This window comes from Xenopus laevis, chromosome 5S (genome assembly GCF_017654675.1).
Source record: "Xenopus laevis strain J_2021 chromosome 5S, Xenopus_laevis_v10.1, whole genome shotgun sequence".
Classification (NCBI taxonomy): Eukaryota; Metazoa; Chordata; class Amphibia; order Anura; family Pipidae; genus Xenopus; species Xenopus laevis.
Window position 1 is genome coordinate 13536682 of NC_054380.1, and position 18525 is coordinate 13555206.

Consider the following 18525-nt stretch of genomic DNA (forward strand, 5'->3'; position numbering starts at 1 on the left):
AGTTAAAAGACCTTTCCTTCTCCTTTATAAGGGGGGTGAGTTTGTTGCTGCTTCCTACAAGCAAAGCAGAGTGCTCAGTGCAGCCTACTAAGGGTTACAGGGCAGCAACATTCATGTTATATTTTCTGTTGAATGATTTCAAGTCTATTTTCGGCACCCTTACCCTCCCTGGTGCTGCTGATATTGTTGGCATGTCTGGTTTATCTTTGAGGATATTTTTTGTGCAAGGCTTCAAAACCCCCAAGGCAGAGATGACTGTGTTGTATGAGGACTGGACGTGGATGCTCTGCACTTTAATCCAGTGTTTGTTGCTGTTTGTCACAGTTTGGAGGCTGAAGGGAAAAGGAAAAAATCCAAACCGTGTTCTGGCTTTATCACAGATTAATTTCTGTGTAGTAAAAGTGCAGAAATTATATTATTTGTAGAAATTATTTACAGATACAGATATACCTATTCCAGAAATTGAAAGTAAACTGTGATAGTCTGTCTGTGTGCTCACTATGACCAGTTCCCTATCCCCCCCCCCTCTTTAGGCTCACCATGTCCCTTTATTGTGAAGTGATGAATTATGGGACCTAAAATCCCTCTGCTTTCCAGAGAATCTGTGCACCACCCTCTCTGGAAAGCAGATGGGCTTCATGTACCAGAATGCATCACTAAATGATGGAGCAACTTAGGGAATAAAGGGATCCGGTACACTCAATGTAGAAGACTCACCACAAAGCACAATGGGTTCAGGTGAACAACTTTCAGCTCGAGGAGAATCATAAGACCATATGGCATAGAATAGATCATAGAGTGTATGATTAAGTACCCCGTGTAGACACAAAATGCGTAAGGCTGTTATCTTTATGCACAATATAAGAGACGCTGGAGACTTTTCTGAACATTGGGCTCACTAAACAATGGAACAATGTGAGGGAGAGGTTGCATGACACTGTGAGCCTAAAGGGGCCGATGATCTCTAACTCAAGTCTCCCATGAAAAGGAAAACAATTCCATTCCAGAGTCTATTTACATTCACTCACCAAGTTGGATACAGACCGGCCAAATATAATGAATAATTTACAAATTATGCTGCTGAACATTTGAATAACGGTTATTAAGCTTGAATGCTAATACACCCACCTACAGCACTGCACCCCAGCTGGGATAAACTTCTGGGGTGTGGACTCAGGATTCATCTAAATTCAACTCCTGTGAAAAATCCTGGGATTGGACCAAATGCCAAAAACCCAGCCTGAGATTTGATGCATCTGCATACTGCAAGATCCCCAAATATAACTGCTTAATAACTTCATTTCCACTGAATGAAGGGAAGCTATAAGTGCCTGTAGAAATAAGAGAATTAGTAAAAAAAATTAATAATCTATTTGACAAACAGATTGCCCTATTTGGCAGGGCCATAATGGGCTGAATGGATAATTTGGCCCCAATAATCCACTAAATGGACCCTAATGTTGGCCTATGCAGATTAATAGTAGCTGCTGTACACGAGGAAACTCCCAGCAGCCCAGTGACAGCTGCCATATACTTTGTAGGAATATTACTGCAGGTTTTTTTTCTTCTCATACCAATGTTGACATTTAACACTGTCTCGGACAAAAGGCAAAAGACGGTGCCAACTTCAGTGGTGAACTCTATTCTTCCATCTGCTGCTATACAGAATATTTCTTTGTTGTGCAAACAAGTCCGCGTCCTCGTGCTACAGGATCTGGCTGTTGAGCAAACATCGCACTTGTTCAGATTCCTTCATAAATCATTTGTGGAATCTGCAGCTTTGTAATGCTCCAGCTGAACTACTACTCCCACCATCCTCCATTCCCCCTAAGCACTGTGCAAGCTGCAGCGAGCAAACAAGTTATTACTGTGGCAGATCAATGGCAATCGAGTTGTAACTGATCCAACGTGAAAATCAATGAACTACCATCTGTCATAGGCTCCGTGTTTGATAACAGCAGTTTTCTGCCAGACTTTCTGTTTCCATGTAAATAAATGATCTAACTCCATCAGGAGAAGTGGGTTCTGTGCATAGGGAATGTGCTGAGATGGTTTCCTCCGAATGCAGAGAATGGATCTGCCGGCGCTTCTTTTCCTCTGTTTAAAGGGGTTATTCACTTTACAGTTCGGTTGTTTTCAGATCACCGGAAATAAAATACTTTTTTCAATTACTTTCTATTTGTGACCATTTTTAAAATATTGAAGTTTAAAGTTTCAAAGTATTTCTAAAGCAGCTCTCAGGGTGGGGGTCGCCGACTCTGTAACTAAATTGATACACTTAGTTGATACATTTGTTATCTTTGTCCCTGCTGAGCAGAATCCCTGAGTTTCATTACAGGCAGTTGTTAGGGCAGAGACACACGGGGAGATTCAGAGAGATTAGTCGCCTAGCCACAAATCGCCTCTTCTTCGAGCGACTAATCTCCCTGCAATGCCTTCCCGCCGTATGACTCTAAATTACCGGCAGGATGGCACTCAGAGCACTTTGTTTTCCGAAGTTGCCTCCCGAGGAAACTTCGGGCGACTTTGGAAAACTAAGTGATCTGAGTGCCATCCTGTTGGCGATTTAGATTCTAGCCGTCGGAAAGGTAGTTCGGGGAGATTAGTCGCCGAGCTGATTTGTCGCCGAGCTATCCCCGGATCTCCACATGTGTTTCTGCCCTTAGAGTTGATACAATAGTTGCTGATATTCCACAGATACTGCGCATCCAATTCTGCCACGCCGGCGTTAGTTGCAGGCTAGGCTAGGCGCCCAGTGCTGGACTGTCCGCGGTCCGGTGGTTGGGGACCCCTGATTTAAATTTTACAATTGTTTGAGCACCAATTATTTTTGTTTAGGCCACCCTACACCAGTTTTTTAATGACAAAAAACCCTGTTATACAGAAAGCTTAGAATTACCAGAAGGATATCGCCCAGCCTTCTGGTCATTTTACTTCGCAATTTACTAAAATGCAAAGTTGCATCCAGGGCGCCGAACACTGGCAAATTTTTGCTAGCGTTATGTCGGCAATCAAAGCGAAGATGCGCTAGTGTTCAATTACAGTATGCCTAGCAAAACTTCGTTATAGGTCTTCACTCAGGCTAATTTGCATACGGCAGGAAATTATAAAGTTGTATGGACGTGTATGTTGCAGCAAATACATTACAATACACAAGTCCAGGGAACCTTAATAAACTAAATATAGTTGTTATAATGTCCTACAGGAGTTTATGTTCCATATGTTAGAAAATGTATGGGGGAACCCAGTTACCCAAAAAGAATTTTAAGGACTTTTGCAGGCTATGACTCGATGAAAAGACGCCAGCGTTTTTTGGGACTTTTTCCATTAAAAATATGATGTAAGTGACAGAAGATTGAGGAAGATCTATGCACTCCAATGCACTTCGCCTGGTCTGAGCTGGCGAAGGCAAGTCTGGCGAAAGAGGTAACGTTCAATAAAATCCGCATCTTATTGAATTTGCGGAGTAATGTCCATTCGCCAGAGCGAAAATTCGCCTGGCTATAGAGAGCAAATGAGCGCTAGCGTTCGTCAATTATTTACTCCACCATTATTCCATCATTCCCTGGACAAACTTTAAGACATTGATTACATTTCACTCTTCCCCCCAGGATGTTCTATCTGTTTCTGTTCCAAGCTCCACTCACAATGCAGATTTGTTCTAATGAAGTCTATTAATCAATCCAAACCTATCCGACTTTGCCTCACACTTGACATAGGGCAGTTGCATGGGCCAGATTTGCAGAAAGCACTATAGTTGTCAGGTTCTGGGTTTTTTTCCCCTTTCAGTTGGGTAAACAAAATCCCGAGCCACCTGTTAGTATTAGCTCATTCCTTCCCAGGAACATAGCCGCACGAGAACCATTAAACAAAGTCGTCCTTTATTTTTTTGTATTGTTTGCTGTGAGCTGATGTCATGCCAACTGATGTCATTGTGTGCTTTTGTGTGGTCGCCCTAGTAACTAGCAGGTGGAAAGCCTAAAGTTGATGTCATGTAAAGCAAGAAATAAGAAATGTAAGCAAATGTAAAGCTGGTTGGTTATACTGACTTGAGTTAGTTATACTTGAGTCACTTATGCCAAGCCACTGCTTTGGAAAGTCGTTGCCTCCTGGTTAATATTAAGTATGTATTGTAAACTCTCTTAGCTTCCTAACAACATTTCTCAGCCTTTACAAAAACCCCTATTCCTATGGAAAAGTTTAAGTGGGTTATTTATCAAAGTCCGACTCCACATTTTCTGCTATAAACTCTGATCAAATCCGCTTAGGTTTTTAACGCTCATTTTCCGGAAAATTTGTTTTACAGGAAAAAAAATCTGGATTTGGATTTTTCACCTGAAAACTCAGATTTCTTATGCTTTTTTGCCCAAAAACTTTGGGGTATTGCACGAAACCCAGCATATCAATAAATTATTGGGACGTCTCCCGTTGACTTATATGCAACCTCGGCAGGTCTGAGATGTCGGATTTTCTGATTCTGACTTTTTCATCCTTTTTAAAACTCTGATTTTATAAAAAAATATTACGAATTTTTCGGGATTTTTGCATTTAGAATTTAGTGAATAACCCCCTTACAGTGAAAGCTTAAAAGTTGCGGCGTTCCCTCCCAGAAGCAACTGTACTGGCAGATACATTGGGTACATTCATCAGGAAGTTGTTTTTCCCTGATAAACAATTTGGGGATTATACAAACTGGAAAGTGTATAGAGCCTGTAATCCAGAAAGCTCCAAATTACACAAAGGCCATGTCCCATAGACTCAATTTTAATCAAATAATTCCACTGTTTAAAAATAAGATCCCTTATCTAGAAAACCTCAGGTGCCAACATTTGGGATAACAGGTCCCCTACATTTTGGTATATAACATTAAAATGAATTAATGTTACATTAATAATGTATATGTGGACCTGGACCATATATACAGTATTACACATACTTAGATCTCTTTTTTTTCTCCCATAACATATGGCATATATCTGCTTCTTATTTATTTCTCTTATTTATTGCACCCGGCAATAAATGCAGTTTATTAGTTGCTTCTGACTGACCTTCCTCATAGTTTACAACCAACGCCCTTATTGTAGACATTCAGGAAAGTTCACTCTTTAATCTTTGGGCGTTCCCTTGTTTGGCAGCACACTGGAAATCCCAAATGTCTTTTTAACATAAAAATAAAACATAATAGCTTCCCTTTCAACTTTTGAGCTGAGATACTTTATATCCTTCAGGCTTTGTCTGTCAACACGTTTGACAACAGCATCTGTAGGGATCAAGTCATCTCTTAATAATGAAAGATTTGCTTGTAATTGACTCAGGAAAATCCTACAAATCTTTCAGTACAAACTGAGTGTGAGGGATAATGGTATTTGCCACAAGGAGCCCAGTGCTTTAGGAAAGTGTTTGGAAACAGTCTAGTTTTGAAGTGCATTTCTCTCCCGGGGCTGCTTTATGATGTATGATGTACAGATTTGCGCAGGAAATGAAGCACTTATTTACTAACGAAGGTGCTAAATTGCAAGGGTGCAGATACCAATGGCATCAGATTAGCATTAGTAGTGATCAGTCTACTAGAAACAAAAGCAAATATTTGATTATTTGCTATAGGTGCCTTTCCCAATAAAAATAGTCAACAACTTATCTTCCATGGCTACAAAAGAGTCAAGAAGATCTTCCACCTTAAAGGAGAATTCAACCCTAAACGTAAAAAACCCTAACCTACATAGATCCCCCTACCATGGGCGCCATCTTCAGCCGCTTCCGTAATCTTCAGAATGAGACAGAAAATTGCTCCAATTGTGCATGCGCTGACACGCCATTACGAAGATTTCCGAAGAGAAGAAGATGGCTCCCGTGAGTTCAGATTCGTAAATCTAGGTAGGGTTTTTTAACATTAGGGTTCAATTCTCCTTTAAAGAGACCATACAGTAACTTCTTGTGTCCAGAGTATACATAGACACTTCTTGACTTTAGAAGAAGGCAGGGGCGTAACTACAGAGGAAGCAGACCCTGCAAGTTGGAGTGATATCACCCCCTCCCTTTCCCCCCAGCAGCCAAACAAAAGAACAATGGGAAGGTAACCAGATAGCAGCTCCCTAACACAAGATAACAGCTGCCTGGTAGGGGGCCCAGGAGGTATAGGGGGCCCAGGAGGTATAGAGGGCCTATGAGGCCCTAATTAATGAGAAATGTCAATATATATTGGTAAAACAGGACAACCTCTGGAAATGTTGGGGGCCCTAAAATTAATTTGCTGTGGGGCCCAGTAGCATCTAGTTACTCCACTGGAAGAAGGAAAGCTTTATCTTTAGGTCCAGAAAGGGCTTTACAGTGAGAGTTATTGAATTCTTTTCAGAATTTTTCTTTTCAGGTTCTGGCAGATACAGTAGACAGCTTCAAGAAAGGGTTGAACGCGAGTGAGAAAATACAAGGCTACTGATGTTTATACTGTTATTACAATGTTTACCCATGGACTGGTCTGATTGCCTTTTTGGTATTTGACAATGGGATACTGTCATGGGAAAACATGTTTTTTTTCAAAATGCATCAGTTAGTAGTGCTGTTCCAGCAGAATTCTTCGGTTTCCCAGCTGCCCCCAGTCATGTGACTATTGCTCTGATAAACTTCAGACACTCTTTACTGCTGTAATGCAAGTTGGAGTGATATCACCCCCTCCCTTTCCCCCCAGCAGCCTAACAAAAGAACAATGGGAAGGTAACCAGATAGCAGCTCCCTAACACAAGATAACAGCTGCCTGGTAGATCTAAGAACAACACTCAATAGTAAAAGCCAAGTCCCACTGAGACACATTCAGTTCCATTGAGTAGGAGAAACAACAGCCTGCCAGAAAGCAGTTCCATCCTAAAGTGCTGGCTCTTTCTGAAATCACATGACCAGGGAAATGACCTGAGATGGCTGCCTACACACCAATATTACCACTTAAAAAAAAATACACTTGCTGGCTCAGGAATGAAATTTTAGATTGTAAAGTGAATTATTTGCAGTGTAAACAGTGTCATTTAGAAATAAAAACGACACCATAGAAATCATGACAGAATCCATTTAACCTTGATGGATATTTGACTTTTAAAAGAAGGGTTTTACATGTACATTTTCCAGTATAAGACATTGGCCTAGGTTATTCTGCCCAGTGAGCCTTCTTTAGCTTCATACAGTATATGTGTCTGTATTTATTCATTTGCATGGGGGCAGCTTTGATTGCTCTGATGAGGAGGGTTCATCTGCTGACTCCAGTCAAACAGTGCCCTAAAATTTCAAGAAATCCTATACAAATCACGTACTGTTTGTTATTGTTAGTATGTCGCCCCTCATCTCTACAGCAGCACAAAATTCCCAGTTTGACTCTGTAACGCACTTAGGGGCAAATTCACTATGCGCCGAAGCGCCTAACGCTAGCGTCAATTTGCTAGCGTTGGGCATTTTCGTTACTTCGAAAATTCACTAACGAACGCTGGCGTAAATTCGCTAGTGTTACTTTGCAACCTTACGCCTGGCGAATTTGCGCAACGGACGTAACTACGCAAATTCACTAATGCGCGCATTGTTCTGAACGCTACCTTTTACGCTAGACTTCCTTCGCCACCTCAGACCAGGCGAAGCGCAATAGAGTAGATAGGGATTTCTTCAAAAAAAGTTAAGTCCAAGTCCCAAAAAACACTGGCGTTTTTTCTATATTATGGGTGATAGGCCATAATGATAATTTTTTTGGGGCTCCCCTCCTTCCCCCCTACATTTCCTAACTCATGGCAACTTAACTATACAGTGGGCACATGTGTAGGGCAAAAAGTAAATTTTATTTGATGTTTTGAAGGTTTCCCAGGCATTTGTAGTGCTGCTACATTTTCCTCCATTGAATTTGGCGCCGTATGCAAATTAACCATCGCTAGCGTAACTTAGCTTCGCTTAGCGAATCAACGCTAGCGCAACTTCACAGCCTTACGCTACCCCTGAGCGCAACTTCGGATTTTAGTGAATTTGCGAAGCGCTGGCGAAACTACGCCTGGCAAAGTGCGGCGAAGTTACCCCTGGCGCAACTATGAATCTTAGTGAATGTCCCACTTAAGGTTGGGAGGATTCTGCATGCTTCTGTAGGAAAATGCAGGCAGCAATAATTTGGGTGACTGTTCCACCCAATGCGGTGCGGTAAACCAATGATTTTTATATCCCTTTAATTGTATCACATCTGTGCCCTTAGTTGTAAAGCTAAGTACAAATTCTTTTTTCTGGCTTTTACATTGAAATCAGAATATTTAGCATCATTTGGCCAAACAAAGGAGGGGGCGGATACATAGAATTAAAGACCAGATAGTTAAAGGGATGCAACTGGATTGCTGCAAAGTTGTGGTTCCCGATAAAATGCGTGCGTCAGTATTGCAGCATCCTTTTACTCTGACGTATGCCACGTAGTGGCAAATTACGCTTTTATTTGCTTGCTCTCCTTAAACATTTAGCAGAACGGCTGACAGTTACGCAGTTAAAAAAGAACAAACACTGTTTCTTTGGCCATAGGAACAAAAATAAGGGAAAAATCGGTGTTTGCAGAGCAGGTAGCATTCCAGTCTTCCAGAAGCTTTCACCATCCTCACTGCTCTGGTTGAGTAATCAGATCATCTCTCTCTGTATAACTTGCCTTCTATTCTCTGCAGAGCATCCGTTTTGTTAATGGGGGATCGGTTAACTGATAGACCTCAGGGTGTGACAACAGAAATCTCAAGGAAAGAAATTTAGTCTGTGTTGCCAAGGCTGCGTTTGGCTTTATTTGCCCCCGAATAATAACAGTGGCAAGTGATTGAGTAGAATGGGAGAAGCTGTCGTGTTTGAAATATCACCCTCCCTGCTGTAACTGCCCATAGTTCTGGGTTTATTTAACCTCTCCATCTGCTGTTGTTTTAAAAATGATCTACTGCTTTATCATTATGGGGGTAATTAATATTAGATTTGGAAATGTACTAATACACAAATACAAAAAAATTTAATTTTGAACCTGTCACTCTCTAAAGCAGGGCTATCTAACTGGAGGCCCATGGGCCAGATGTCTCCTTCAAATGGATTTTTATGGCACCCAGTCAATTTCAACATAATTGCGACTGGAAGCGAAAAGTTGGGATGCCATCATTTATGGTACTGCACATACGAATGCAGCCTACTCGGAGAACCCTGGCGCTACTGCCACCTTTGAGGATTCCCTTGAGTCAATAGGTGCACCTGCAATGGAGGAGGCAAGATAGATGCACCAGCACCAAGTGCGACTATGCAAAACTGCAAGGAGTGTCTTTTAAGGAGAAGGAAAGCTACCAAGTCAGTTTATTGCCAATACATTAGCCACAATAGTGCAAGCTATATTTATTCTGTACAATGCTTTATCATACCTGAGTAAACAGCTCTAGAAGTTCTGTTTGTTTAGGATAGCAGCTGCCATATTAGCTTGGTGTGACATCACTTCCTGCCTGAGTCTCTCCCTGCTCACTTATAGCTCTGGGATCAGATTACAGCAGTGAGGGGATGAGGGAGAAGGAAGGGAGAGAGGGGCAAAGCCCTAGCCCCGGAGGTTTACTCTGAAAGAAGGAAGTCTGATACAGAAGCCCATGAGTACACAATAGAAGGAAAGAAATGCTGTGTTTCTTTTGACAGAGGACTCAGAGCAGCATTACTTTGAGGGTTTACTGGTGTATTTATATAGACCTTTCTGATAAAGCTGACTTAGTTTTAACCTTTCCTTCTCCTTTAAACACAAGTACCTTTAATGAATGCCATCAGTTTGCACACTCACTGATTTGCACAATTGCAGTTGCCTTCAGAAATGACCCCTCTACAGAAGAACTGACTTCTGGTTAAGGGTTTCAAGAAGCAAAGAACAGAAGGGACAGATAAACACATATTCCCCTGCCGATGCCACAGTAGTGGCGAAACACATCATAGCTGACAGAGATGCACAAGGCTGAAGCGTTGAGGCCTAATGGTTCCAACAGAGAAATATTTACATTTTGACTTTTACTGCAACGATCCAATAGGGCACACAGTTCGCCTTTCTTTTGTTTGGGTTTTTAGGGGCATGGTCCCCCAACCAGACGTTTGAAATGGTTACAGTCTTTAAAGGACACTGGGGGTGCCCATTTTTAAGGCACCACTTGAAATTTTCTTACCCAAAATTCTTGGTATTCCTAGACTGTCATCTTCTCCCTTCTTCCAAGGCATGCCATGCCGTACCTCAGGTTAGGCTTGGCACATGTAGCTTGACTAAGAATGCCTGGGAAGAATAGAGACAGTGGTGTCTTTGTGTCCTAAGAAATAAAAAATTTGTACCCTAGCAACCAGATGGCTGAAAGACTGGAGAGCTGCTGAATAAAAAGCTAAATAACTTAAAAACCACAAATAATAAAAAATTTAAACCAGTTGCAAATTTTCACAGAATATCAGTCTCTACATTATACTAAAAGTAGGGATGCACCGAATCCAGTTTTTTGGATTCGGCCAAACCTCCGAATCCTTTGCGAAAGATTCGGCCGAATACCGAACCGAATCCGAACCCTAATTTGCATATGTAAATTAGGGATGGGAAGGGGAAAACATTTTTTACTTCCTTGTTTTGTGACAAAAAGTCACGTGATTTCCCTCCTCGCCCCTAAATTACATATGTAAATTAGGATTCGGATTAGGTTCGGCCAGGCAGAAGGATTCGGCCGAATCCAATTCCTGCTTAAAAAGGCTAAATCCTGGATTCGGTGCATCCCTAACTAAAAGTTAACTCAAAGGTGAACAACCCATTTATTTTCATCAATGAGTGCAGTTGGAAAATACTGCAATCTAGTTTTCATGTTAGATATCCTTTCTTCATTTGTGTTGTTTATATTATATGTTAGATCATTGGGAATTACTGACCCACAAAGACTTGCAGTCTTTTATAGTCTTGTACAGTTCCTAACAGGACTGTGATTATATTTTTCAGGTGGGCTCAGCAGTTTTAAGCAGAACCACGAAAGCCTTTGTGACAATTCCCTCCAACTTCAAGATTGTTCTGATGGGGGAGGAGCATCTGCTGTGCCAATCACTCTACCTCAGTCCATCCCTACCACTCCCGATATTGAGAACGCAGAGCTGACCCCGATCTTACCCTTCCTTTTCCTTGGAAACGAGCACGATGCCCAGGACTTGGAAAAAATGCAAAGACTGGACATAAGTTATATTGTCAACGTCACCACTCACCTCCCATTGTACCACTACGAGACAGGGATCTTTAATTACAAGCGTCTTCCCGCCACCGACAGCAACAAGCAAAATCTCAGGCAGTACTTTGAAGAGGCGTTTGAGTTTATTGGTAGGTATAATGGGGGTATCACAAAACAGACAGCAGAACCAGAGGGGCAGCAGTATATATATATAACACAATTGGGGTGCTGACTAATCAGATATTTCATTAAATGCTTACAATACACACCGTCTTCCCAATGTTTGTTGGTGGATAGAGCCTTAAAAATGTTGCAGATAGGCCAATTACTTGCCAGTGCTAAGAATTATTCTTTTTATAATCATTCTTTCCCCCGACTGTAAATTATAACTGAGCGGTTCCATGACCTTTCACCTCATGGCTCTATAAAGGGGTCATGGTATATATATTAAGCAAGTCCTTTGGGTTATGTACCAAAATACTCACTGGGTGCTGACTGTATAGTGGGGAAAAATCTTAATGCCTACAAAACATAGTTTATATGTACATGTATTATAAATAATAATTATAAATAAAATATAATGGAAAATATCTTTCCTAATCATTTCCCGTGACTTTCATTGAGCGGTAGATGGTTCTGGTGAGCCACATTCAAATGCAAAAAAAGTTGAAGAGCAACACAAGCATTACAAAAGTTCCTAGTGATACAAAATAAGAGATCTGATTAATTATTTGATAGCCCCTATGTGGACTGATAACCTGCAGGAGGCTCTGTTTGGCAGTACAACTGGTTTTTATGCAACTAAAACTTGTCTCAAAACAAGGAATTGAAAAATAAGCTCCTGCTTCGAGGCCACTGAGAGCAACATCAAGGGGTTGGTGAGCAACATGTTGCTTGTGAGCCACTAGTTGTGGATCAGTGGCATAATAATGGGAACTGAAGTCTTTTCTGAACAAAAAAGGCTACGATCTCCACCACTGGACGCAGATATGGTGGAGGAACAGGGCGCATCAGGGTTTTCAAAAGGACATCTAGCTGCAGATACAATAATGGGTTTGATGACCGATAATGAAAGATTGCCTTGCATCCTGCCTAGCAGAATTAAGGAATCACTTCATTTTGACAAGAATCAAAAGAAAACTAGAATTAAAGGGATACTGTCATGGGAAAAATGTTTTTTTCAAAATGAATCAATTAATAGTGCTGATCCAGCAGAATTCTGCACTGAAATCCATTTCTCAAAAGAGCAAACAGATTTTTTAATATTCAATTTTGAAATCTGACATGGGGCTAGACATATTGTCGATTTCCCAGCTGCCCCAAGTCATGTGACTTGTGCTCTGATAAACTTCAATCACTCTTTACTGCTGTACTGCAAGTTGGAGTGATATCACCCCCTCCCTTTTCCCCCCAGCAGCCAAACAAAAGAACAATGGGAAGGTAACCAGATAACCGCTCCCTACCACAAGATAACAGCTGCCTGGTAGATCTAAGAACAACACTCAATAGTAAAAACCCATGTCCCACTGAGACACATTCAGTTACATTGAGAAGGAAAAACAGCAGCCTGCCAGAAAGCATTTCTCTCCTAAAGTGAAGGCACAAGTCACATGACCAGGGGCAGCTGGGAAATTGACAAAATGTCTAGCCCCATGTCAGATTTCAAAATCGAATATTAAAAAATCTGTTTGCTCTTTTGAGAAATGGATTTCAGTGCAGAATTCTGCTGGAGCAGCACTATTAATTGATTCATTTTGAAAAAAAATTTTTTTCCCATGACAGTATCCATTTAAAGTAAAATATGTAGGCCGATCATGGCTGATATCTCACAGGATATCACAAGACCCCCAACTATAATGCAGTAATCTCAATTACTCACGTGTTTGATGTATTTGCTTATTCTACAATGGTTATGTAATGCTGTGTGATATATAGTCCTCCTTCCTTACACACTCTGATCATGTTACTATAAGATCAGTGGTTTAAACAAATCAAGAACACGGCCATTGCATTTTTGCATCAAAATTTTATATTCTATATATTTTTCTTCAAGTTCTACAACCAAACTAGTCCAACTGCACCACCCAAAACAAATTGATGGGCAATCTTGCTAAAATCCATAGTTTATTTCAGGGTAAACGAATGACCTTCATCAAAACGTTATTTCACATTTTGTATTTATTTTTTAATACTACATATGTATGGAAGTATCATATTACAGATGGAAACAGCTGGGCCTGGGCTACGGATGTCCATAAAACATAATATAATAATTTCTGTCATGCAGCTGCTCATTGTTGACTAAGTCAGCAAGTGTGACTAGCTCAGCTGTGCACTGCTCTAGGCACCTGGGATTCCAAATTCCCACTCCCTTGAACATAGTACATTTAAGCTGAAATCTGAGTATTGACATAAGACAACAAAGGTTAATCCACTTTTAATTATAAAAAAAATCTATATATATTTATCTGTGGGACTATGAGGTACGGCTATGGGACCAAAAGAGATCTCAGGCATGCTGCTTGCTTTGTTTTTTCCTACTCTCAAAATGCAGCATCAAAACACCCAAGAATAAGATGAATTAAATATTTACACCAGCCTAGATCATGTTGTTAAGTGGAATTGGTTGATAAGAGAGTTTTCATCTCATATATTGCACTTTGTACTTTGTATTTTTCAGAGGAGGCCCACCGGTGTGGAAAAGCTCTTCTCATCCATTGCCAAGCAGGTGTTTCCCGTTCGGCCACTATCGTGATCGCTTACCTGATGAAGCACACACGAATGACAATGACTGATGCCTACAAGTTTGTCAAAGGAAAGCGACCAATAATTTCTCCAAATCTAAACTTCATGGGGCAATTACTGGAATTTGAGGAAGACCTGAATAATGGAATTACACCTCGAATCCTAACACCAAAGCTTGTTGGGGTGGAGACTGTGGTTTAGGTGAAAAGAATATATATATGCAGTCTATATTTCAAAGTTTTTTTTTAAAGAGAAGCAGTTTATATAGAATCGGTTTAATATGTTAAGGGAATGAAGGTGGATGAAGAAGAGCCGGTTCTAAAAACAGCTGTTTGAGGAACATCAAGAAGAAGAACTTTTTATTCTTGGATTGCTTTCTTTTCTCAGAAGGGAAGGTTGGCGCTAGCAACTGCCCTTGAGGTTTAACAGATCAAATAATTCTGTGGAAAGCAAAGCCAATGTTATATTAAGAAGTCTGTGCAGGTTCATAGACTGTGGAAAGCTATGCTACTAAAGACTTGGTGGCAAGAGTACAAGCACGAGCCTGTAACACAACAAAGTACCAGTGCAATGAAAAAAAAGCATTCATGTCTGACCTTACCAGAAATATATTCAAATAATATTAATATGGAAACTGTTTTATCTCGGGTGTGCTCTGTTATACTTTTTTCGGGAGGGGGGAAGGGGGTTGATAAGTAATTCATCAGCAAGGAAGTTGACCATTACTTGCCCTCAGTGGCTTATTGTGCAATACTTTTATTTCTGCGTGTGAGATTTGTTAGCGCGGTTTGAATGATTACGTGGGAAATAATGTGCATAGCACCAAGAATATAAGGTACAAACAAAAGCAATTATTATTTCTTTGTTTTGTTTTGAAATTGAAACTGGTTATGGTGCCATAAACCTTGTTAAATATGTATATCAGAATGTACAAAAAAGTTTTATTTTAACTATTTTTTGCACAAGAACATAGGTGTGTTCCTGTTATCTGTGTAAAATGTCTTTTTGACTATAAAACTGGTTTTAAAAAAAAGTTATTTTGTTAATGTCTGTGATGTGTCCTTTTGTTTGCTTATGGATTCTTTAGGATTATGTAAGCAGAGAACCTAGCCTGGTTAGGGTGAGATGGCCTAAAAGGAGTCAAAAAGCCCTTCATGTGCAAGTCATGTAACATAGAGCCTTCTGAATGAATGTATTTCCTTGCCTCGTGCCATATACACAGCAATGCCTTAATACCCAAAATGTACGTTTAACGCTCACTAAGGCATTATGGGTGGAGGTATCCAGAACCACTGGTTTAATAGCACAGATACAGTTTAGGATTATCTTCAGACCCAGAAAAGCCAATTAAACTTTCAATGAGTTGACCAGAAAAAATCTTAAGTGCTGTTGATTTCATATGGGTGGCAATGCTAGGGTACATTATCTCTGTTTTATGTATAACTTGGCCTATATACTGTATATATATATATATATATTATTATATTATTCTCCTGAATCTAAACCCTGAGACAGAGCCACTTTACAGTACCTCTGGGCCCAGGTAGAAGATTTCATTGGTGGGACCCTGACAGCCAACCCAAGATATTTGTGATAATACTACCCTAATACAGGTGAACTTGATTATAGTAAAGTTGGCCAAACACTTAAATCAAACCTTCCCAATCAACATCTGCCAGATTTTTGGCCAGATATCTGTTGGGGGTGCCCAGTGGAGGGCCACATCCACTGGCAAATAAATTGCCTAATCGGTCTAAAGGACCTGAATCTGCAACTTAAATATGTCTGTGTATTGCTTCCTTAAGGCAGGTAATAACAAATGGGTTGTGTTAAGTGATGGGCGAATTTGGGGCTTTTCGCTTGGCTGAAAAATTTGCGAATTTCCCGTAAAATTTGCGAAACGGCAAAAAATTTGCAAAACATTTGCCGGTGTCCATTTTTTTTGATGCCGGCGAATTTTTGAGGCGGTTTTCACAAATTTATTCGCTGGCGGCGAATAGCGGGAATTTGCCGCGGATTCACGTCTGGAGAACAAATTCGTCCATCACTAGTGTTAACTTAAGTAGATGTGAGCCAACAGCCATGGCTATAGTTTATATAAGCAAGCTTCTATGTAACCATGGGGTATTTAGGCTACAGCTAGAGCAACATATGTCAATGACAAAATGTCACACAGTCTAATATCACTGTACAGTGCACGGACCATGCTTAGACTGTTTAATGGAAGGCTGTATCTACTGTATATGCAGACACAAACTATAAATGTACAGTGAGATATCTATACAATGTTCCCCATGGGGAAAAATCTGGTTTGAACTCTTGCACTGGATCTCTAAGCCCTTGAGAGGAGAGGAAGTCATTGATCACCTTGAATCTGGTCACTATGAAGTGAGATGAGAGCTATATTGTTCCCTAACACGGCAAGACATGCCCCATTCTAACACAGAGATCAGCTCTTGACACAGTTGCTCTACTTATACCAAATGGAGGAAGATAATAATGTACCTGCCATAATAAAGCCACTTTGTCTTCATTTCATCAGTCAACTCAATACAAGGACTGTAGGTTTAGACCATTAAAAGCACAAAAGCTACAAGGAAAGAACCAAGTGTGAAATGACTCCCTTCATTTTTCATGATTTATCAAAATATCCTGGATGTCACTTTTATCAAAGCACATTTGAGAAGGTCAAACTTCAAACAGCCCCCCCCCCACTAATGTTAACCCCTCCCTTATGATGGTTGATGCTCCCCTTAAATGAGTAGAAGAGGACTTTAGGATTAGCTGGGTGCATGTTACAAGGTACAAGCACAGGGATCTCGTCTTCCTTCCTGTTACTTTATTTATTCCGTCAATTATTCCTCTTTCTAAAAACCTCTCACTTATTGTATCCATCGTTTTTATTTTCATTCAACTCATTGAGTGCATATAATATTACACCAATGGACTTAAGACCTCCGTCCCACAATTTATAAAGCAGTTTGGTCATGACCCCCTGCCTTCAACTCTAATTTGATGAAAATCATTGTGAGCGGTTAAATAGAAGAAAACTTATTGTGGATAGTTAAGTAGCAATTGTCAGGGAAGGCAGAGTTTGTTGTTTCTTGCTCATTTGTATTGGGGGAATTTCTCCAAAATTACAAGAAAACAATGGGAGGCAGAGATAATGGGGGAAATTCACTAAAGAATATGCCTCGGAACGCTAATTTACTAAATACGAAGTTGCTTCTCAGCAGCCAAACACTGGCGTCAGTGCAAGCACTTCATAGTGAGCTTTCACTAACGTTCATTTTTGCCTATAGAAACTTGCGATTAGGTCAATTTGAATAGGGCGGGTACATATAGGTCATATATATGTCTTTATTAGTGATGTTGCAAATGCTTGAAGTGGCCACTTATTATTAAAAATGGACAAAATAAAGACAAAAGAGATCCTCTAATGCCTTAGACATGAGCCCACCCTAAAACAAATGTGGCATGCCGCTCATATACAACTTTTAAACACAATCCCACTTTAAAATATGAAAAAAGCTAGCATTTTTTTCTTTTTGTTATAACTTTTCGGCATACAGGATATGATGTCACTGGCATAAGATTGAGGAGGATCCCAATAGAAGATTTACACACATTAGCCTTACTTTTTGGTATTCAGTTGTAATGGTTCCCTGGAGGCTCCGTCCCTGGCCTCCTCCTTGTATTAACAATATATATCCAGAGTTTGGGAATCACACACTGTAGGCAGAATAACTGCAGGATACATTTTTATTATTTGTCCACACTACATGTTTCGGGCACCAAGGTCCTTTTTCAAGTGTAAGTTTGAGGAGGATGTAGCTTTATCTTATCAGAAGGAAACTCTGGCGAAAGGGGTAACTCGCACATAATTGAATTTATGGAGTAACGATTGTTTGCCTGAGCAAAAATTCGACTGGTGAAAGGGGCAAAACTTCATTAGCGTTTCGGATTGCATTTCTGGCGAATTTTCGTTAGCTATGGCCATTACGCCCTTTAGTATATTTGCCCCAAAGTCTTCTTTAAGATGGCAAAACTGGTAGCCATACACTGGCGAAAGCTTGGGGCTGTAGACTGGCAACGGTGGAGTACAGCACATGGCACATAGAATTACATAAGTGAGGTCCCTAATAGACAGGAAACAGACATAAGTAGATCAACTGATGGACATTGGCTCTGTGAATGTCCCATCATAAGTATCATCTAACAAATATATATCACACTGTATCTAGAACATTTCCTCAAAGCTTTCGATGTACACATAGTTCTCCCCAGTGTAGGCACAGTTGTGCAACTCTATATCTGCTTTTCTGGGTAGAATGGAATGTGCAGTGCACTTGCACCACTATAATTGCTTTGGAATGCATTGTGCAGCTGCGACTGTGTGCTACTGTCTTATGATATGCAAGACCAAGACTGTGCACATGGGCTGCTTAGGGATTGTCATAAATGATCAAAACAGCACAAGTCAAATAATATCTGCCAAAAGCTGATACAGCAAGACTGATTAATAATCAGAATAATCTAATGTGGATTTTATAGTTTTTGTATTGTTTAATACAAACTTTCTCCAACTCTGCAGAAC

General features: G+C 40.4%; 1 protein-coding gene across 4 annotated transcripts in view; it reads left to right on the plus strand.

Moving 5' to 3' along the window:
• Positions 1-14970, plus strand: part of LOC108717702 (dual specificity protein phosphatase 10) — a 31271-nt gene extending 16301 nt beyond the window's left edge. For all 4 annotated transcript variants that reach the window (XM_041564244.1, XM_018264971.2, XM_041564246.1 and 1 more), the window contains 2 exons: positions 10964-11332; positions 13864-14970. In XM_041564244.1, the coding sequence (XP_041420178.1) occupies positions 10964-11332; positions 13864-14129 (635 nt within the window). In that variant the 3' untranslated portion in view covers positions 14130-14970. The remainder of the gene's footprint in view (positions 1-10963; positions 11333-13863) is intronic.
• The last annotated feature ends 3555 nt before the right edge of the window (positions 14971-18525 follow it).